The 24,053-nt window shown below is 37.1% G+C and overlaps 2 protein-coding genes across 14 annotated transcripts in view; both read right to left on the reverse strand.

The window, feature by feature from the left end:
- The window catches only part of LOC105476208 (Rho GTPase activating protein 32), a 308,635-nt gene that overhangs the window by 56,268 nt on the left and 228,314 nt on the right, over positions 1–24,053 (reverse strand). The window contains exon 1 of one of the 13 annotated variants that reach the window (XM_011731912.2): positions 8,497–9,544. The exons of the other annotated variants lie outside the window; for them this stretch is intronic. The gene's annotated coding sequence lies outside the window, so the exon portion shown is untranslated. Of the gene's footprint in view, positions 1–8,496; positions 9,545–24,053 lie in introns of those variants that run through there. 13 annotated transcript variants of the gene reach the window in all.
- LOC105476209 (cytochrome c oxidase subunit 4 isoform 1, mitochondrial-like) lies at positions 9,750–10,374 on the reverse strand. The gene has a single exon (XM_011731914.2). It carries the CDS (start codon positions 10,306–10,308, stop codon positions 9,799–9,801), a length of 510 nt encoding a protein of 169 aa, XP_011730216.1. The 5' UTR covers positions 10,309–10,374; the 3' UTR covers positions 9,750–9,798.

The raw sequence follows: 24,053 nt of genomic DNA on the forward strand, positions 1-24,053 counted from the left end.
TTCTACTTAGCTCTGCCAAATTTCTGAAATTATATTTCACTTTAATATGCATTTCTGTGACTGCTAATCAGAACAGGCATTGTTTTCATGTGTTTCACATGGCCATTCAGTTTTCTTCTTCAATGAAATAACTGTTCATATCCTTGCCCATTTTTCTATTTTGTTTTCTTTTTCTTACTGATAAGAATTCTTCACATAATATAGAAACGAATACTTTACATATTATAAAGACTGACTCCAAGTCTATGGCTTGTCTTTTCTTGTACAACTTTTAAAATGTCTTTAGGTACAGGAATCACTCTGTACTTTTAAGATATTTTCCTTACAAGTCATAAACATATTGTCCTATTTCTCCTAAAAACTTTTGTTTTTTCATGTATTTTAGGGAGAGATACATACTTTTTTCCATATATATAACCAACTATTCTGTCACCTTTAATTGAATAACCCTTTCACCATTGAATTGTAAGACTGATTCTATCTTATGTGAAAAATGCATATAGCATGTAAGATGTCTGTTTCTGAGTTCTCTCATTTCTCTCAGTTCTATCGATACCTCACTTTCTTAATCTGTAAGTCTTAATAACTGGAAAGATGAGTCCCTTCATTTACTATTATTTTCTAAAACTGCCTTATTTTTAGCTGTTTCCCATTTCACATAAATTTTAGAATCAGCTTGTCAAATTAGAAGGAGAAAAAAACTTTTTAGAATCTCATTGAAGCTGCATTGAATTATAGATTATTTTGAAGGACCACAGACTTCTTTATGATATTGAGTCTTCTTTTCCATCAATATAATAGATCTCTCCACTTATTTACAATTCGTTTATGTCCTTCAATAAATGTGTCTAATTTCCTTTCATAAAAGTCTTACGAACTTTTGTTATAGATAGTCTTAGGAGCTTTATGACTTTCTTGATGTTATAAAATGGAGTTTTCTAAATTACATTTTCTAATCATTTATTATTGGTGTACAGAAAGGCAATTAGCAGGGTTGTAAAGGGTAGACTCAGGAGTCAGACCTCTGGGGTTCCAATTTTGCCTCTGCAGCTCCTAACGGTATGATTATGGACAAATATTTAAATTATCAGTACTTCATTTTCCTCATCTATGAAAAAGTTTACGCCAGGTGTGGTGGCTCATGCCTGTAATCCCAGCACTTTGGGAGGCCAAGGTGGGCGGATCATGAGATCAGGAGTTCGAGACAAGCCTGGCTAACATGGCGAAACCCTGTCTCTCCTAAAAATACAAAAATAAACCAGGTGTGGTGGCGGGCGCCTGTAATCCCAGCTACTTGGGAGGCAGATTCACTGCAACCTTTTGAACCTGGAGGTGGAGGTTGCAGTGAACTGAGATCGTGCCACTGCACTCCAGTCTAGGCGACAAGAGCAAGATCAGGTCTCAAAAACGAAAAAAAAGGGGCCGGGCGTGGTGGCTCATGCCTGTAATCCCAGCACTCTGGGAGGCCGAGGCAGGCGGATCACGAGGTCAGGAGATTGAGACCATCCTGGCTAACACGGTGAAACCCCATCTCTACTAAAAATACAAAAAATTAGCCAGGCATGGTGGCAGGCACCTGTAGTCCCAGCTACTGGGGAGGCTGAGGCAGAAGAATGGCGTGAACCCGGGAGGCGGAGCTTGCAGTAAGCCGGGATTGCGCCACTGCACTCCAGCCTGGGCGACAGAGTGAGACTCCGTCTCAAAAAAAAAAAAAAAAAAAAAAGTTTAAAAAAATAACTGTTCAACAGCATTGTTGTGAGAATTAAATGAGTTAAAATTATAAAGCACTTAGTGCTAGACAGCAAAACTTAATAAATGTGCTATTACTGTTTTTGTATTATTTATCCTTTATTCAGCAACCTTGCTGAACCTTGTTATTATTTCTTAAAATTTGACTATAGAATCATCTGGATTTATAAATCTGCAAATAATATATATTTGATTCTTCCCTTCCAATCCTTTTAATTCTTTTTGTCTAACTTCACTGGACCCCCAATAAATATTTATTTTGTTCCTGACTTTAAATAGATTATTTCTTATGTTTCACCAATAAGAATAGAATTCACTTGGGTTTTTTGGGTAGAAACCTCAAATATAAAGAAATTACCTAGTCCTAATTGCCAAGATATATAAAAGGAACAAGTGTTGACCTTTATCAAATGATTTCTCTCCATCTATTAAGCTGATATTTTAGTTTAAGTTTTGAATGAGGTACACTAAATTTGTAACTACTTTTTTTTCTTGCTTCTGACTTTATTATTATTATTATTTATTTATTATACTTTAAGTTCTGGGATACATGTGCAGAACGTGCAGAAGGCTTGCTTTTATGCTTTTATATTTTTAAATACTCCTACTTCCCTTGTATCCTTTGCAGTGATATAAATGAGTGCAATAGACTTGAAAAGGCAAGTGGCAACTTAAAAAAATAATAGCCTTAAGCCAGGGTAAAGTTCCGTCTTAGCAACTGTAATAAATGTAAGAATACTGTAAACACATTAGACGTGAACTTCTAGTAAAGGAAGACAAACACAGAAGAACTGTATCGGGTGAAAGCACAGACAAATAATGGAAAAACTACAATAGGCATCAGCAAATGCCTTAAATAGCAGCAAAAGAAAAATGACATTGATTTACATTTAGAGTCTTAAGTAAATAGTTGAACTGTGTACTGAGTATTTTCAAATTTATTAAAAGGAATATTGCCAAGAATTGTAAAAATAAACTTATCTTTAGTAAGCATTGTTATTTGTCCTAAAAGGATCTTTAGGCAACTGAGAAAGTTTCTGAAAAAGTTTAGTTAGCATTCATATTGGGAAATATGTGATATAAATCTCAGTCTATAGCCTTGAGTATATCAGTTAAATTAGTGTAAGCTTAACCAACAAAGCTTTATTTACAAATAACTGGACTCAAATTAATCTATGATTCACTAGAGTAATAACACTACAAATCTTTTAAATAAAAATGTGTAGGTAGTTGGGCAAGATTTCAATATGCAATGTAAATATTAAAGGAACTGAACAAATACTTTTTCCAATAATATAGAAATATAACAAGTATTCTATAGAAAAATATACCCTTTTGAAAATTTTCCTTTTTATAACATAAAAAGGCTTTAACATAATTAATGTTTTCATACCATTATGACTAATGATATAAAAGAAGTTCTTTAAGCCAATGACTCAAAATACACATGAATAACTCTGATGATGTGTTTTTCCAGTTTTACAAAAAATATCATTCAAATTAGAGTAAAGGAGTTTCTTGCAAAGTAAACCCAGTAAGTTTTGTTTGATGAAATAAGGACATGCTGAAGAAATTCTGTCACTATTCTTATCTCTGTAAATCTTCCGATCTATTTTGTGACAGATCTGCCCTCTCTCTGGCACCACCCACTGACCTGCTCCCAGTCCTACAAAGACAGCATGAAGGAAAAGGTAAATCTTAACCCAGATAGTCAACAAAAATTGAAGGAAAATCTAGACGCTACAGTAATACCATAACAATAATTATTGCATACGTAATGACTATTGAGTGCTTACTATTTTACTGTGTGCCAGGCTTTTACATGTATTAACTAATTTAATCTGTGTTAACATCACACTCAAAATAATCTACATTCGAAATATAAACAACTCTCTAATCATCAGAATTACCTCCTTAAAAGTTGATATCAAAAGAACAGGTATATTAAATAAATTCTAATTATCTCCCATCACATTCTGTGTAATAACTTAAATGTAATAAGAGTTATCAGAATAATGAAATTTTATTCCTTTCCTCCCTTCTATATATCTAGTTCTAATTATCAAGATAATTTATTATTCATATTTCAATTCACTTTCTTTAGTTTATTTAGTAATATCCTACAATATCTAAATACACAGTTGTATATGTGGTAAAAACATGTAGTAAGCATAAAATGTTAGCAATCCTATTTGAAGATTTAAAAATACATCCTTCAACCAATGACCTAGTAACTGAAAGCTTTTATTATTTTCCAATAATAAGACATATAGTCTAATTAAGGTCATTCATCCAATCATGCCATTATTGGCTAAGGCATGTGCTAGTGAGAAAGTACCAGACCAAGAATGTGGAGACAGGGTTTTAATCCCGATTCTGCTGATAACTCACTGTAAGATTTTAGAAAAGGAAATTAAGCAGTTTAGACTTCAGATTAATAATATGAAAAATGAAAAGTTTAACCAGGCAATATGATTCTAGATTTTAATGAAAATACCTGAGAAATTATAAAGTACTCTGAGAATGTATGAAGTGTGAATAGCATACAAAGCTCTAAAATCTATGAAACATACTTTTAGTTTCGGGGAATTTATCAGGAGAAAAAAAGGACATTGTTTAAAACGTAATTGGAGAGCTCTGTCAAAAAAAATTAGGCTCTCTAAATCATCTTGGAAGAAGGCTGGTATAAAAATTTAAGATAAAAAATCACTGTTAAAGGTTACTAAGCATATTAGGTTTAACACTTTTTAAATTAATTTTAATTATTTAGTTTGATGAATGCTTAGTAGTAATAAGGAGTCCGTACATAACTAATTTACATAACATGCTTATAACTGTTTCTTGGACTTGATGCTTGTATTATCTTTAATTGTTAAGGACATTCACAGTTGCTGGTCACGCCATATGGTATATTGTTGTTTACTTCTTTATTTGCTTGCAAGTCCTTGATCAACAGTACAATGGTCACTTATAATACTCTTTTTATTATAAAATGTCATATACTTTATAAAAATTATTTTTTGACATAGGTTTCAAGAGTTTACTGCAGTAAAAGAAAAATAAGGTAAATACTATCTGTAGATTCTGAACTTCAGAAAACTTATAATCTATCAGGTTGATGCTCACAAAACAAAATTCTCACTGTCTTTCTAGGAACCACTTTTTTAAAATCAGGAATGTAACAGTTTTTCAGCCTTGGGCTTCATTTCCCACCCCTATCCCAAGTATATGTCAAAAAAATTTTTAGATAAATTGGGTCTTGAATTTTAATGCACTGCAAAGCGATTGTGAAGTAAGAAAGTACAGAATCATTTTTGATCAATCTATCACAAACAATTTTGGAGGGCCGGGCGCGGTGGCTCAAGCCTGTAATCCCAGCACTTTGGGAGGCCGAGACGGGCGGATCACGAGGCCAGGAGATCGAGACCATCCTGGCTAACACGGTGAAACCCCGTCTCTACTAAAAAATACAAAAAAAAAAAAAACTAGGCCAGGCGCGGTGGCTCACGCCTGTAATCCCAGCACTTTGGGAGGCCGAGGCGGGGGGATCACAAGGTCAGGAGATCGAGACCACGGTGAAACCCCGTCTCTACTAAAAATACAAAAAATTAGCCGGGCGCGGTTGTGGGCGCCTGTAGTCCCAGCTACTCGGGAGGCTGAGGCAGGAGAATGGCGTGAACCCGGGAGGCGGAGCTTGCAGTGAGCTGAGATCCGGCCACTGCACTCCAGCCTGGGCGGCAGAGCGAGACTCCGTCTCAAAAGAAAAAAAAAAAAAAAAACAATTTTGGAATAGGAAAAACCACAGTTCTTTAACTGATGTATACAACAGCTGCAAGAGCTGTCACAGAAAAGATATCTGGGGCCGGATCAGGAATTAAATGAAACAGTTTGCTGTCTGAACATTCCAACCTCAAAGGAATAAAACCAAGTATCTCAGAAATTCATATACATGCAAGGCTACATTTAAAATAGCACCACTAGTAATGGCTCTCAACTGAAAAACGGGAAAGCTACTAACAGTTACATAAGTCAAACAGGGTTCCATCTAATTATGAGAGAAGAGTAGCCATTTGTAAAGGCATTACTGACTGGAATGCAAATGAATGACATCAAGGGATCTAGAAAATAAATCTGTAGTAGATTTTAGAAAAGAATCTTTTAGACACAGAAGAGGTAAAAACAATTCACTGAGAGAAAAGAGAGCAGAAAATGGGCCATAAACTGCTTCTTCAGAATATCAGCACAACTCATGTTGAATGGCATACCAACGGTTAACTAAAATATTGAGACATTTGAATAAAACTGTATCTCTTCTCCAGGGTTAAAGATGAAACCAAAGCAACACCACTATGCTGCTGCCCTTCCTAGAGGAGTACAAAAACTGTTACAAAACGGAACCCGCTCATGCTAGACCTTTAAAAATCATAGTTCCCTTGGGAAAATGGTCATATGGTTAAGATAAGACTATTATTATCTACATTATACACTGACTTTTCTAGAAGCTTCAGATTTCAGTTATAAATATCAAAGAAGGCTCAAATTTAGGTTATTTTACCTTGACATAAATAAGCAACACCTTTTTCCTGCTAAAAGTGATACTAATTTTTATTTCAAAATTTAAATTATAAATTTAAAATAATAAATATGATTGGTTCTGTTTCTCAACTTGGTACAAAATCAAAGTAAGAAGTATTTTTAACTTGCTGACTTTACCACCTCAGTTATTATATAAGAGACTATGACTAACTTCATTTCTAAAAACAGAACAAAAGGAAAATTTGCATTTTACCAGAAGCAGGAGGAAAAAACATGAAGTAGATATAAATTCCTGACACTTAAAGTGTTTTAACATTGGAATGGGATATTATATACAGAATATAGATTTTAAAACCTGTTAAGAAATTTTAAATTGTCTAGGCTCTTATTTTTCCAGGCTGAACTAGTACTATTTGATAAGAAGCTTAAAAGCTAGTACTATTTCAGGAGGACATGTTTGTGTATTCTTACAAAAATTTAATATAACAAACACATATTCCTAGGAATTCAGGTACATCAAAGGTAACAGGACTAGCAAAACATACATTAGTTCTAGAAATCAGAAAACTTAGAACCTTAATTTTAACGGTGTAAAAACTCTCTTGAGATAAAGTTTTGTCATATTAAAATGTAATCATACATACTTTAATGTCACATAGTTCTCTGCACTTTATTAAGCTATGAAGTTTGGTGTGGAACTGTGATACTATCATAGGTGGTTTTTGTTTTTGTGGGTTTTGTTTTGATTTGCAGGAAGTAGAGGGGAAAGGTTCTATATTTGGTGAGTATGGAACTGACAATGAGTTTTTGTTAAAAGAAATAGGCTTTGGAATCAGACCAAAGGGTTATAATTCAGTCCCTAATCACTTTCCAACTGCAAGATCTTGAGCAAATTACCTACTTAAGTCTCAATTCTTTCACTCACAATGGAAATGACCCTAACAACAGCTCTCACTGGGGTTACTATGATGCTTACATGAAATGTATGTGCCAAACATTTAATTCTGTGTCAATAAATAAGAGCTATTATTACTACTACAATTTCTTGTTACATTTGATCTGAAAACTTTGAGAATCCCTGCGGTACAGGGCTAAGCAGAAAACTGACTCAGCTTTCCAGAACATGGAATCTGGCTATCTATCCTGGATTCAGGACTGAGAACATGACATCACTTTCTAGTCCTTCCTCCTATAATTTTCTTAAATATAAACTTAACCTAAGACATTTTAGATTTCTGATATCTTCCACTAAATGCCATATAGCATTCTTTTTTTAAAAAAGAAATTGTAGTTCAAACCATTATTATATGAGTAGTAGATGCTTTTTTAAAAAGCTATGAAAAAGAGCTGTAAATTCTGAAATTCCTCCATTTATGGTTTTGAAAATTAAAATATTGATATCATTTAAGCACTGGAAAGAAAAATGTTCAACCTCTGTTAAGAAGCTGAACATACTAATCAGCCCTATTAAGGGCTGATTTGTGATTCAGAGAAAATTCTGGTCTCCATGTTATTTTAATGAAAGGCATTTATTACTGAGGTCTGAAGAAACACCATATACATATGGAATACCATCTTAGTGGTAAAATCTCTGAGATTTAATACAAAATATTTTATGGATGGAGATGGTTATCCTTTCCAATACCAATACCAATGAAGGGGGGAAGCACCATACTTGAAGGGAAAAGGCCAGAAAGGTTACTTTCTTATGCAAACTTAAGGAGCCTCTTTATACAGCCTACCAAATTATTTTAAGTGTATTAGCACTGCCCATTTCCATTAATCAATAATTGAAATATTATTAACCTACCAGGAAAAAAATTAAAAATATGATATAAGCTGGCAGCTTAAGAAATAAAGGCAGGTTCTTTTAATCATAAAAATTTTTGTTATATTAACCTAATGCACAGAAAACAAGAAATAAGCTAATTGGAAATAGGAGAAAAAAAGATATTTCTTGAAACCGACTGGGAAAATAACCATCTGTGTTGTACAATCAGCAAAACCTACTTCAAAAAGTAATCACCTCTCTACAAACATGACAAATACTAATGTTCAATTGCTGAATTTCTAAATAATTAAATAATTAACCATTCACCTAAGAGCAACCAAGGTAGCATATGCCCAAATATAATCTAAAAATAGTTTCAGTGAAAAATTCTGAAGATTGTTTGAGTCAAATATTTAAATGACTGATTGAGATCTCCTTACCTCTTGTGGTACAAGTTTTAAGATCAATACTTAAAATTATTCCAAATGACTATATTTAGCAGTAGATTCATCAGGATACAACAGCTCTGCATTCCGTACATGAGTGTAGAAAATAAATCATAATCACACTGGTTCCAACCTCACCACCACAGGTTAACTCCAAGTGAGGTCCCACATCACTGCCACGTTCCAGCTGTTTTCAGGACCCCTGCAGCAGCACGATTCTTGGCCCTGTTTTCAGTCCAGTCGGTGGAGCCCAGCAAGCCAGCAAGTGTGTGGGAGAGCTCTGCCTCCAGGAGCTTAATCCTCCTCTCTCAGCACATACTGCTTTGCAACACCACAGAAACGCCCCAGCCTAAACTCACACTTGCAGAACAGGCTTCACCAGAAGAGCTCCACCCATCAACCCCACACAGGTGAGCATTTCCTGCTCAGAAAACACCATATGAAATTGATATTAAATTGTCTTTTCTCTTTTAAAAAGTTAATTGCTTGTCAGTTGTTTGCTAAGTAGGTGGGAGACAGTGTATCCAATAAAAATGATGGCACTTTAGGCTCCTTTAAAATAAGAAAAGTAATTGATCAAGTAGGAAGTACTGCCAGTAAAAGGCTGAATCACTAAAACAACAGGATAGGCTGAGAAAACAAATCTTTTAATATCTTTGCTGATACTGAGCTAAGATTGTTATTCCATTAACACATTTTTTTAAGTATCAACTTACACAGTGTCTGTGTGAAAAATTCTAAGACAATCTCTTATGCAATTATTAGGGAAAAAAATAAAAAAGGTTTCTTCAGAATGGGAAATCCAGAATTAAAGAAGTTTTCCCAAGTATAACCTTCTCCTTCATATACTACACAGAGGTCAAATATGTAACTCTCCTTCACCCATGGAGTACCAAGGCACTTATTTTCCTCTACCAGAGACATTCATTAGCAAAAGTGAAAATCTTTGGCAACTATTATCAAACTGGCATTCAATCTCAATTTGTGACTTTTTAAAGCTTTAAAGATTCTTGTTAGTTATTTGCAAAATACAATATAAATACTGAGATTCAATACTTCTACTAACTAATAATACTGAACTGTGTTAACCCAATTATTTATTTATTGAAGAAACAAATGAATTGGAAAATATTTACCTATTTTCTGTTCCAATGACTTTTTTTTTTTTTTTTTTTTTTTTTTTTTCAGGTAAACTGGTCATTTTATTAGCAGTAGTACTGTTTGGCATAACAGGTTTCCAGTAAATAGGCATGGAGTTGCATGGAGGTGTCAGAGGCAGGCGCAGGCCAGCTTCACTCACTTCTTCCACTCGTTCTTTTCGTAGTCCCACTTGGAGGCTAAGCCCTGGATGGGGTTCACCTTCATGTCCAGCATCCTCTTGGTCTGCATGGCCACCCACTCTTTGTCAAAGGTTTGCGGGAGGGGGCCGTACACATAGAGCTTCTCCCACATGATAACCAGCGCGGTGAAGCCGATGAAGAACATGGCAGTGCCCACAACCGTCTTCCACTCATTCGAGCGCCTGTTCATCTCAGCAAAGCTCTCCTTGAACTTAATGCGATACAACTCGACTTTCTCATCCATGGAGAGGCTGCTCCAGGACGCCTTCTCCTTCTCCTTCAAGGCCTTCTGGCTGGCGGACAGGTGCTTGACATGGGCCACATCCGGCAAGGGATAGTCACGCCGATCCACGTAAGCTGGGAGCGAAAAGTCTTCGCTCTTCACGACACTTTCATGTGCTCGTACACACACAGAAGTGGAAATTGCTCGCTTGCCAACTAGGCTAAATACCCTGGTAGCCAACATTCTGCCGCCACTGCCCGCCGCGACCGCCCTCTACGCCCGGTGTCCCGCGACCGGAAGCTGTTCCAATGACTTTTTACTAATATTAACGTAAATTCTACTCTCAGGTATTTTTTAATTTACAAAATAACATTATAGCACTTATGTGCCACACAATTCTAGGTATTTAAAAACATTTTTTATCCTAATCTAATGAAGGCAGTTCTATTATTAATAGTCTTAGGAGACTAAGGCAGAGAGATTAATAAGCAATTTGCCAAGGTCCCATAATAGTAACTGGCAAGAGACGAGATATCTATCCAGGGAGGATTCATCATGCACCATACCAAAATCTTCTGCTGTTGACTGAATTTATTCCTTCCTTCCTCTTTGAACATAGTTCTGAACATAGAATTGTTGATAAATGGTAGTCCACAACAAAAAAATAAATTTATGTGATTTTAAAATAAGAAAGACCATAGAGAATTTCAATATGTGGCAAGAGCAAAACATGTTAATCTTTACCAATAGAACATCTATGGATTTACAAATTTAGCTGAATAGGAAATAAGGCTCTTAAAATTTACTCCTATTGGAGAAGGCAAAGCCACTCTTCTTTAATTTTAAATGAATAACATCCCTCCCTCCCAACCTCTTCCTTACCACTAAAGACAGCAAGGGAGGGCAAGGGAAAGATAAAAGAGAGAGAGGAAGAAAAGAGAGAAAGAAGAGGAGGGATGAAGGAAGAGAGTGATAAAAAAGAAAGTACATATTTTTACTGTAGAAAAGTCATTTGGGAATATTTAGAACAATCCGTAAGCCCCACATATTACATAACATATAAACATCCGTGTTTATATGTGTTATGTAATATATATGTTAATACATATTATATTATAAATAAAATGTTATTTAAGTAATATATGTTACATATCAACATATAAACATTGATAGGAATAACCGTTTTCCACAATCATTGGCCTGTGTGTGGGAGATTTACATAATTAATGACAATAATTCTCATCTGAAACCCAAAAAGCTGTACTCTAATGCCATATAAAAATACATGGTAAGAAAATGAGTGCTGCCAAAGCTGGTGAATTTGGAGTAAGGTCTGCATCTAGTTAACAGTATTGTGACCATGTTGTTTCCTGGTTCTGATAATGTACTACTATATAGTTACATTCCAACTGGGAGAAACTGAGTGATGAGTCCAGGGGATCTCTCTGTACTATTTCTGCAACTTCCTCTGAGATCAATTATTTCAGAATAAAAAGTTAAAAAATATAATTGACTGAAAAGATGCTGTGCCATCTAGTGACTATGTAGGAGAGGTCACTAGTTTTTCTCTCATATTTAACAAAACGTTTGGTGGCTATCCCCCTATGTTGGACTAGGATGTATCTTTGCGTGGGTGGGAGAGGCAACAAGAGAATTCACTGGAAAGGCAATGGCTTCATTCTAATCATTCTATCATAAAAACTGCCTGAATGGGGCCGGGCGCAGTGGCTCACATTTGTAATCCCAGCACTTTGGGAGGCCAAGGCGGGCGGATCATAGGGTGAGGAGTTTGAGACCAGCCTGGCCAATATGGTGAATCCCTGTCTACTAAAAATAAAAAATTAGCCAGGTGTGGTGGCACATGCCTGTAAACTCAGCTACTGGGGAGGCTGAGGCAGGAGAATTGCTTGAATCTGGGTGGAGGTTGCAGTGAGCCAAGCTGTGCCACTGCACTCCAGCCTGGGTGACAGAGCAAGTCTCCATCTTAAAAAAAACAAGAAAAAAGAAAAAGAAAAAAAAAAATTACCTGAATGATTCAATCCCTTCACAGTATGTCTGCAAATTCTGCCAGCTCCATGGCCAAAATATATCCAGAAGCAGATCCCTTCTCATCACTTACACAGCTACCATACTGGTCTAAGTCACCATCATCTCTCACCTGGCTCATTGCAACAGCCACTGCCAGCCCCTCTTCTTCTACCTATCTCTGCCTTTCCTCTTAACACAGCAAGCAAAGTGATCCTTTTAACAAGATAAATCGAACCAAACAAAAACTGCTCAATGTCTTCCACTGCCCAATTAATTCTAAATAAAAGCCAAAACCCCTACAGTGGCCCCCAGGCCCCAGAGAGATCTGACCCCTCTCCCCTCTTGACCTCATCTCATCTCTTTACCCACTGCTCTAGCCAATGTGGCCTTCCTCCTGACCACTTACCAAGACTGACCCACATTCAACTCGGTATCGTTACACTTGCTGTTCCATCTTTGGAAAGCTCTTCCTCCGGATACATGCAGATCTCCCCTCCTCATCTCCTTCAGGTCTTTGTTTAAAAGGAGGCTTCTAATGAGCCATTCCAGGACTACCCTACTCTCCCTTGAAAATTATAACCCCACATAAGCCACATCCCAGCACTTCCTAGTCTTGGCATTCCTTTCTCAGCTTTGTTTCTCTTCATAGCCCTCATCTATCATACTATATTGTTTATTTATTTATTTACCTCTCCCCTTCTTGTCACACATGAATACAAACACCAAAATGGTGGAATTTCTGTCTGGTGTGTTCATGTTTTAGCCATAGCACTTAGTATGCACTCAATAAATTCTTGATCTATGAATGAATGAATATTGGAAATGGCCGAAAGCGGAAAAGCCCCTTTACTTAGGGCAAGAAAAAGACTGATTAGGGGGCTACTCCCAGCACTGACTAAAGGGCATATGCGTTTAGGAAACATTTTTGGTAACTATATTGAAAACTGTCCATGCTTATAATTATCAATCAAGAACTGTTTTGGAGCATCCATATAAAAGATGCGAATTACTATAAAATACATCTGCCAACAAACAAAACCATGTAGTGGGGAAAAAAGACACACAGAAAGTGAAGTATCAAACTCAAAACTTTTTTGAGAGAAATGAATGTGCACTCAGGTGAGCTGAATGCAAATTCAAGTTTGTCAAAGAGTGGCCTAGGGAATCTTCACATAAAAAAATGGTAAGTCAGTCACAGGTGAGGGAAGGGGGAAGCCCAGAGTACCTTGGGAGAAGAGAAAGGAAACATGTTAGTGAAGCTGAACGTAGGTAAGAAATGGGGTGGGGGGAAGGCTACAAAGATAAGTTCGTTCCAGTATTTGTGAAACAACTTAAATTCTACACTAAAAATTTTCTATCTAATTCTGGCATAGAGGGAGGAATTCACCCAAATTTTCTGAAGATAAGAGTTACAGGATGAAAGCTGTACTCTAAAATTTTAATTTGATAAGTACTAGGATGGATTAATTCAACAGGCATTAGTTGTGTAACCACTATACACACTGCCTGGGGAGGAGATGAAGATGAATGACATGTTTGTCACTTATGAAGAAAGTACAGTTTAGTGAATACGTGAAATAACTGCTATTAAATTTGCACTAGTGGTGGAGAGGAGATGGGATTAGGGAGTGGGTCAGGGAAACTTTCATGGAAGAAGCGGATTCTGGCCTGAGTCTTGAAATATAAGGTGGATTTCAACTGGCCAAAATGGGGAAGGCATTTCAGGGTGTAGGAACAGCAGGAGCAAAATGAAAGCTATGAAGCCACGTGCCATGTTCAGAAAACACAAGGAGATTCCAGTCAAGTATACAGGGAGAAATACTATACTAAGAAAATGGAAAAGAATGACTGGAAATGCTACAATATAATAGAGTTTGGGGATATGTTTTATGCATAGTGAGGAAAAATTAAAAGATTTTTAAAAATTAAAGCAGCATTAGGAAGGATGATGACTGAAAACAAAATTAGCAAATTAAGTAGGTTCCTGTAAGCAATTCTCTTTAACCTCAATTTAGCCCATCTTTTGCCCTAATTTCTGTTCTGTTTATACAGGCCTTATAAAAATGCAAACACGTTTTATTTATTCCTATTATAATAAAAGCAAAAGGAATAAAATTTTTGTTTTGACAGAGAGAACAAAAATCTTTATGTCTATTCAATGTTCTACAGTGGGCAGAATTCTGGGTTTTGAATTAACTAACTGCACACAAGTTAGTTAACCCACGTCAAGTGCATGGCACAGGGCCTGGCACACAGGACTATGTAAGTGCTGGCTGTGATTACTATTAGGTGTCAGGACATTTCAGTAAATCCTAGTTGTGAAGCCTCAGGCAAGTGTCTTAAGCTTCCAGTTGCCCCATTTGTTAAAAAGGGTAGGAAGGGGAGGGATGGAAATACATTCCGTATCCCTAGCAAGCTCACACGGTTGTGACCAGATTCATGTCCCATTTAAACAGTGGAAATGTAAGTATTCATAAACCCTAAAGCACTTTATAAATACATGGTATTATAAATTTTCTGTTTTCCCCTGATACAGAGTGAGAAAATATTATCTTGATCTATCCTTTGTAATGTATTTGGGGAGAAAGCTTCCCAAGACATTTTAGCAGTTTAGTACTCCTTTGACTCTCATATCAGTGCTTCTGAAGGTAGGGATTTTAACAATCTGATTCTTAACACATTTAAGCATTTGTTCAATGGGAAGCATATTCAGTGCAATACTCCCAAGAGAGTAAGTAAAAACCTGGACCTCTTTTAGTTGATATATAAATGTGTGGTCACTTCTTACTAAAGTGACATGCAAAGAAACATGGCTACAAAAGAGCAAAAAGTGTTGGAAACTGAAACAAGAAAGAAAATAGAAACAATCCAGGAGCAAGCAAGTCAAAATTTAAAACAAGACAACTGGAATTAGGTAATACTGAAAGTAAAATAACATAAAAAGCAAGATACTAGAGGACTGGTTTCCTGAAACACTACTACAAATAAAAGCCCGGCTGGTCCAAAGGTACTGAGTTATCTCAATTGATTGTACCCACATCAGTTACAGATCTATTTCCCTGTTCTACTCTTTTCTGTCTTCTCACACATGCTCTTAACTAGTCTTACAGAAAAAAAGTCTCACCTTTAATGTATATCTGTTAACCAGAAAAAAATTATCTTCAAAAAAACAGAAATCTGTGATGCAAACTCCTTCCCCCACCATGATTCTGTGAAAACTACTGTAATGAATTTGTTTCAGTCATGCACTGTGATAGTTTAGATATTTGTCCCCACCCAAATCTCAGGTACAATCGTAATCCCCAATGCTGGAGGTGGGGCCTAGTGGGAGTGTTTTGGTCATGGGGGCAGATCCCTCATGGCTTGGAGCTGTCCTTGCATAGTGAATACTCGTGAGATCTGGCTGTGTAAGTATGTGGCACTCTCTGCCACTCTCTCTAGCTCCTACTCCTGCCACGTGAGGTGCCTGCTCCCACTTCGCTTTACACCATAATTAAAAGCTCCCTGAGGCCTTCCCAGAAGCTGAGCAGATGCCAGCGCCATGCTTCCTGTACAGCCTGCAGAACTGTGAGCCAATTAAACCTCTTTTCTTTATAAATTACCCAATCTCAGGTATTTCTTTACAGCAACGCTAGAACAGACTAACACAACTGTGATATCTTGGCATGTAGATTTATATCAAATAAATAGTATCTTAAATAAGTATCTATATAAATTAAGTATAGTTTCTGATACTCATGAATTTAAATAACGTAGTAAATAAACATAAATCAATAAATAACAGTTGACATTCATTAAGTATCCAGGGGTCTTAAGTACCTTATCCCTAATCTTTGAAATAATAATCTTGCCTCACTTTTTAGATATGGAAATTGAAAATCAGAGAAGCCAAATGATGTATACCCCGACAGTAAAATGTGGCATAGGGATTGAACCCAAGGTTGCCTGAACTTTTGTCCCTTTAACCCTGCTGCTTTTCACACAGGTAAATAAATTAAACATCTGCATTAACTCTAGTGTCACTAGTGTCCATTTTATGGGGTAGATGCATTAAGAAGGATCTTGGAAATTACCTATTTGGGCAGGGTTCAGTTAACAGGAGATTACAATCTATTTCTTCGTATTCTACAAAATAATACATGCTCATTGTGATACAGGCCGGAGAAAGGGAAACACTGGGTAAAAGAGGGTGGTCCCTGGCAAGGGTCACACCCTCAAGCCTGGACCTATGACCCAAAGTGAGGACATGCATTCCTGTTTCCCACCCCCACAATTGTTGCCTTTTCCAAAACCACCTTGGCCTGTCCCGTCCCACATCCTGTGCCCATAGAAACCCCAGGCCCTACCAGCAGAGCGGCAGAATGGCAGAGAAGGAAAGAAGCAGCCGGATGTTTGAAAAGCAGCCTGACTTCAGAGGGGTGGCTTGACGGCAGGACTTCGGAGGAGAGTTCAGCTGGGCACGGCTGAACTCCAGGGGAAGACCCCTTTCCGCTCCATCCCCTTTCCAGCTCCCCATCCCTATGAGAGCCACTTCTACCACTCAATACAATTCTCCATTCACCACCACCCTTCAATTCATTTGCACGTCCTGATTCTTCCTGGACCCCAGACAAGGACTTGGATACAGGTGCAAGAGGCTGTCACACTGACCCTCCACTGAGTTGTTTAACGTCTAAGCCACCCATGGACGGCAAAGCTAAAAGAGCACACTGTAACACACGCCCTCTGGGGCTCCAGGAGTCATGGGTAACCTCTAGATGCTGCCATGGGCCTGCACAGAGTTCTGCTTCTACCAGTTGCCCAGAAGTGCTCATCCTGGCCTCTGCACCCACTCACCTGCATGCTCCCCCTGACCTGTGAGTCCTGAGAAGGGGCCAAGCGAATGATCCCATTTCAATTATAAAAGAATTAAACAATACAGAAGCAAATGGAGAAAAAATGAAATGTTTCTTACTGTCTCCATAATCCCATTCCCCTTTCCAGTTACGTATGTAGCCTTCTAGATCCTCTTTCTATGAATTTACAATGCGATTTTACTGTTTTGTAATTTGCCTTTTCATTTAACAATGTATCAGAGAAAAAAATCCCCTGGTTTACTGCGTAGGCTTCTACTTACTTTGTGGTGGTTGCAAAGTATTTTACAGTACAAAAGTACCAAAAGTATTTTTTGAAAATACGATTTCCAACATTTGTGTATTAAAGCAATGCTGCAAAGAATATTCATCTGGATGGGTGAAATCTTTTTAAAAAATGCAAAGTGACCAATTCAAAAAGAGCAAGAGACTTAAATAGGCATTAATACAAGGAAAATAGACAATGGGCAATAAGCACACAAAAAGATGCTCAACATCACGACATTTTTGTATAATTCCCACCTGGATCAACAGAACATTACCAGTACTCCAGAATCCTGTCTCCTGCCCATCCCAATCATTGACCTCCTCTTTCCTCCCCAAAGGTAGCTGCCATCCTAATTTCTAATACCACAGAGCAGTCTTCAACTCTTAGGATTTTGAACTCTGTAAATGTATACATGAAACTTTACAGTGTAAGTGTGTACATCAGGACTTTTAATACTATTTTTTGTGAGATTCAATCATGTTGTTGCAAATAGTTTTAACTCATTCATTTTTACTGGTGTAGAGGAATTTATTGTATATACCTTCATTTATTCATTCCACCATGTATACACCCTAAGTTTTGTCAGTTTTTAACAAATGGAAATAAAACTGCTATCAACATTTCTATGCATGTGTCTTCGTCTGTGTACATGAATCTCTATATACATCTAAAAGTGGAACTGCTGGGTTACAGTTGTGTATCAACTTCAATAGATAATGCCAATGATTGTCCCAAATTAATAGTCCCACCATCAGCATATGAGAATTCCTATTAATATATATCTTTGCCAAACTCAGATACTGTTACCCTTAAATTTTAATTATTCTGGTAAGTATGTAATGAAGAGTCAATAAGGCTTTGATCTGCATTTTCCTAAAGATTCTTTACAAGTTCTTTGTCAGATACACATTCTGCAAATACCTTCCCACACTGTGATTTGCCCTTTCACTATCTTAATGGCATATTATGATAAAGTTATTACTTTGAATTGTTTAATTATTAAGCTTTTCAGTTATAATTAATACTATGTCTAAGCCAAGGTCATAAAGATATTCTATAGTATTATCTTCTAAAGTTTTATTGTTTCCTCTTTCACATACAGATTTGTAATTCTCCTGGAATGGATTTTTGTGTATGGGGTTAAATAAAGATCATCAGGCTTCTTTTTCTTTATATTCAGATGTCCAGTTGACTCAGTACTTTTTATTGAAATGATTGTTCTTTTGAAACTGCCCTCCAATGCCACCTTTGTCATAAATCAAGTATCTATATAGACACAGGTTTGTTTCTGGACTCTATTCTGTTCCACTGATCTATTGGTCTACCTGTACATCTATACCAATGTCTTAATTAGTGAAGCTTTCACAATATATCTTGACACTACAGTAAGTTTCCCACTTTTCTGTTCTTCTAAATTGTCTTGGGTATTCTTGGCTCTGTATTTCCACATACATCTTAGAATCAGTCATCAATTTCTACAAAGATTCCAACTCAAAGCTTGGGGCATTTTTCAGCAACTCTGTCTTGATGGGTTCTGCCCTCTAATTTTTGTTCCCCTAGCACTATGGCGACCTCCTCTACTCCATCAGCAGATATCCTAGGGGAATAATGTCTCTATATGCAGGGGTCACCCTTCAGATTTCCTTCTGTTTCACCTTAGCACAATAACTGCTTACGGTTTTATTGACTCTCTAATGCTTCAAAGATACTTTTTATACCTCTGTCAAAAATTTTCAACTGTCCTCAGAGGTAAGGTTGTCTAACTCACTAGTCTTTTATTTCCAGAAGTTAATGCCTCAAAAATCTCTGCTGGCTTTTCTTCGCTGTTCTCCATTTCTCCCACTCTTTCCCTCTTCTCTCTTCTACCCCCCACCCCTCTTCTTTCTTTTTTTCTGGTGGAAAAGGTGGATGATGTGAAAAGATGGGGAATTCCAGCATAGCAATTATTGTAAAAAGACCACCTAGTTTTATTCGAGAAAAGAAAAATACAAGAATTGAAGAATGTGTTAGGTGGGCTTAAGAGAAGACTGACTACACATAGCAGAGTGAAGAATCACTGAACTTGATGATAGGATAATAGAAAGTATCCAAACTGAAAACAAAAAAAGAGAGACAAAGAAAACAGGAGATCATGCCACTGCACTCCAGACTGGGAGATAGAGTGAGACTGTCTCAAAAAAAAAAAAAAAAAAAGTAAAGAAAAGAAATGAAAAAGGAAACAGAGTAAAAAAAAAGGAGAGAACAGAGTCCGAGATCTGTGAGACAACATCAAATAATGTAACTGATAAGTAAAGGAGAGGTGAAAGAGAATTGGGAAAAAGAAATATCTGAAGAGAGAATAGCTATGAACATAAAGCCTTCAAGAAAAGTGTCAGTAAATAGCTCCTCAGTGACTTGCAAGCAAAACAAACACAAAGAAAAACATGTGCTTCCCCTTTCACCTTTCCCCACCTAGACCTCATCTTCCACTATATCATGACCTATGGTGATTGAACGAAATGACAATTTCTTACAGATAAGCTTCCACCCTTTTTGTTTCCTCTTCTCTCTCTCTCTCTCAAACTCTTACCTTCTTTTTCCTAAGGTACCATGGATACTTTCTATCTTGGTCAGGATATGGTGATTAATTTTATTTCTGTATATACAAATAATTGAACATATTAAGAAAGAACATTTAAGAACAGATTCAAAGAGAATATTTTTCCTATGTTACCCTTGTTGTGTAATAGTATAGGGAACTTCAAATTTTCAGTCTCAAACTATAGCTGTATCTTTCAGATTTGGCATCTAACAGTGACAGATGGCAATGTTAAAAATAAATAGAACATTCAAGTTGTTTATACCGTAGGCAAAGACAGTTTTAAAGTGTGAAACAAGCCCAAGGCTGACAGAATTCACATTATCCTTTTCAAAATGTATTAAGAATGCACATTTTAGCTGGGCACAGTGGCTCATGCCTGCAATCCCAGCACTTTGGGAAGCTAAGGTAGGCGGATCACCCGAGGTCAGGAGTTCGAGACCAGCTGGTCTAGATGATGAAACCTCACCTCTACTAAAAATACAAAAATTGGCAGGGCATGGCGGCATGTGCCTGTAATCCCAGCTACTCAGGAGACAGAGGCAGGAGAATTGCTTGAGCCTGGGAGGCGGAGGTTACAGTGAGCCAAGATCACGCCATCACACTCCAGCCTGGGTGACAGAGCAAGACTCTGTCAAAAAAAGAAAAAAAAAAAAAAAAAAAGCACATTTCCTTATGCTAACTCTGCAATGCTGCTCACAAAAGACAAAATATTAGCTTTTGAAGGTATACAAGGTTTTTCTTGGTCATTCTTAATTTAGAAATAACAATGCTATGCAGGTCTACAAATACAAACCTGTTTTCCAGAGCTATCAGTAACTGATCAATAACTGATTTCCCAATACTAACTTTCTGGAGGTTATCCCTACTTGAAGTGTCACTTCTCCATTCAAAACACGAGAATGGGCCGGGTGTGGTGGCTCACGCCTGTAATCCCAGCACTTTGAGAGGCTGAGGTGGGTGGATCACCTGAGGCTGGGAGTTTCAGACCAGCCTCACCAACATGGAGAAAACCCATTTCTACTAAAAATACAAAAAAGTAGCCGGCATGGTGGCATATGCCTGTAATCCCAGCTACTGGGGAGGCTGAGGCTTGAACCCGGGAGGTGGAGGTTGCAGTGAGCTGAGATCGCACCATTTCACTCCAGCCTGGGCAACAAGAGCGAAACTCCATCTCAAAAAAGAAAAAAAGAGAAAGAGAAAGCACTTGATTGATACAGTTTATTTTAATGCCAATATTAGGCTAAGTTTTAAAAACTCAGTTTATAGTACATCTGAGTCAATACTATCAAAGATGAGACATAACAACTAATATAAGTTAAGCTTACACCACAGAAAGATGGATAAAAATAATGTGCAGGAAATTAAATGTTTGATGCTGAATTTAGTAACTTCAAAATAATGACCATAAAAACCCATGATAATCTCAATAGATGAATAAAAGCCTTCGGAAAAATTCCTACACCCTATTTATAAACACTTAGCACACGAGAAACAGAAGGGAACTTTCTCAACCCTGATAAAGGACATCTATGAAACCCCCACAGCTAATATCCTACTTAATGGTAAAAGACTAGATGCACTCCCCTAAGATCAGGAACAAGACACGGATGCTTGCACTTGAGATTTATATTTAACATTGTATTGGAGGTTCTCACAAGGACCACTGGGCAAGAATAATAAAAAGACATCCAGATTGGAAGGGAAGAAGTAAAAAGTTCCTACTGCAGATGCCATAATCTTGTATACAGAAAATCCCAAGGAATCCACTACGAAACTGTTAGAACTAATAAACAGTTCAACAAGGCTTCAAAATATAACATCCACATACAAAAATTATATTCCTATGGACTTCCCATGAACAGTAAGAAAATGAAATGTTAAAATTCCCAGTACCATAGCATTAAAAAGAATTGAACATATTTATAAAGAAACTCAACAAAAGATATATAAAACTTATACTCTGAAAACTACAAAATATTGAAACAAATTAAAGAATGTCTAAACTGACTGGGCCTAGTGGCTCATGCCTATAATCCCAGTACTTTTGGAGGCTCATGCGGGAGGATCACTTAAGGCCAGGAGTTCAGGACCAGCCTACGCAACATAGTGAGACATTGCTACAAAAAACTAAAAAATTAGCCTGGCACAGTGGCACATGCCTGTAGTCCTAGCTACTAAGGAGGCTGAGGTGGAAAGATGCATTGAGCCCAGGAGTTTGGGGAGCTGTGAACTATGATCACACCATGGCACTCCAGTCTGGGCAACAAAGCAAGACACTGTCTCTAAAGAAAAAAATTAAAAATACAAAAGAATATCTAAATAAATAGAAAAACATCCTATGTTCAGGGATTAGAAGACTTAATATTGTTAATAGTATCCTAAGTTGATCTACAGGTTCAATATATCCTCTATCAGAATCCCATCCTACTCTGTAGAAACTGATAAGCTGATTCTAAACCCATATGGAATTGCAAGGGGCTCAGAAAAACCAAATCAACCCTTAAAAAGAAGAAAAAGGTAGGAAGACTTATATTCCCCACTGCAAAACTTACTACAAAACAACAGTAATCAAAACAGGGTAGTACTGGCATAAGAAGAGACATATAGAGGCTGGACGTGGTGGTTCACACCTGTAATCCCAGCACTTTGGGAGGCTGAGGTGGGCAGATCACGAGGTCAGGAGTTCAAGATCAGCCTGGCCAACATAATGAAACCCTGTCTCTACCAAAAATATAAAAATTATCTGGGTGTGGTGGCACACACTTGTAATCCCAGCTACTCGGGAGACTGAGGCAGGAGAATTGATTGAACACAGGAGGCGGAGGTTGCAGTGAGCTGAGATGGCACCACTGCACTCCAACCTGGGTGACAGAGTGAGACTCTGCCTCAAAAAAAACAAACAAAAAAAGGCATATAGATCATTGGAAAAGAACTGGAAGTCCAGGAATAAACCTAGGGTCAATTGTGTCTAGGGTCAATTTATTTTTCCAAGGGTATCAAGATAATTCAACAGGAAAGAAATAATCTTTTCGACAAACAGTGCTAGAACAATTGGATAACCTCATGAAGTTGGACCCCTGCCTCATCACTATACACAGAAATTAACTTTAAAAAATGGGTCATAAACTAATATGTAACATCTAAAACTATAAACCTCTCAGAAGAAAACATAGGAGTAAATCATGACTGTGGATTAGCCAAAGCCTTCTTAAATAAGGAATCAAAAGCATAAATGACAAAAGAAACATCAAAAGTATGCATCAATGGATACTATCAAAGAAAGTGAAAGATGAACCACAAAACAGGTGAAAATATTTGCAAATCACTATTATCTGGTAAATAATTTGTATCTAGAATATATGAGCAACATTTACAACTCGGTAACAAAAACACAAATAACCCAATTAAAAACTGGGCAAAAGCGGGAGGTTGAGGTGGGAGGATCACTTGAAACCAGGAGTTTGAGACCAATCTGGGCAACAAAGCAAGACCTTGTCTCTACAAAAAATTTAGAAATAAGCTGGGCACAATGGTGTGCACCTGTAATGTCAGTCATTCGGGAGGCTGAGTCAGAAGGATCATTTGAGGTCGGGAGTTGAGGGCTGCAGTGAGCTACGATCACAACGTTGCACTGCAGTCTGTGGTGACAGAGAAAGACCCTGTCTCGGAAAAAAAAAAAAAAGAAAGAAAAAGGTAGAAGAAAAAAAAATAAGCAAGGATATGAATAGATACCCTCCAAAGAAGATGAACACATAGCCAATAAGGACATATAAAATGGCTAAACATTATTAGCCAAAAGCAAAATGCAAGTCAAATCCACAGTGAGATACTACTTCACAACTAAGAAGGCAATAATCAAAAAAATCCAGATAAAAACAAGTGTTGACAAGGATATGGAACAACTGGAAGTCTCATACACTGCTGGTGGAACTGTAAAATGGTACAGCTACACCAATGGTGCAGCTGACAGTTCTTCAAAGGTTAAACATAGTTACCATATGACCCAGCAATTCCACACCTGGACATATACCCAAGAGAAATCAAAACACATCCACATACAATTTTGTATATGAATATTCAAAGTAGCTAAAAATGGAAACAACTCCAAATGAATTAACAAATAAAATGTGGTGTATGCATATAATGAAATGTTATCCAGCCATTAAAAAAGAAGGAATTAAAACAGAAGTACTGATACACACCACCGCACAGGTGTATCTTGAAAACACTATGCTAAGTAAAAGAAGCCCATCACGAA

The sequence above is a fragment of the Macaca nemestrina genome, chromosome 12 (assembly GCF_043159975.1).
Source record: "Macaca nemestrina isolate mMacNem1 chromosome 12, mMacNem.hap1, whole genome shotgun sequence".
Taxonomy (NCBI): domain Eukaryota; kingdom Metazoa; phylum Chordata; class Mammalia; order Primates; family Cercopithecidae; genus Macaca; species Macaca nemestrina.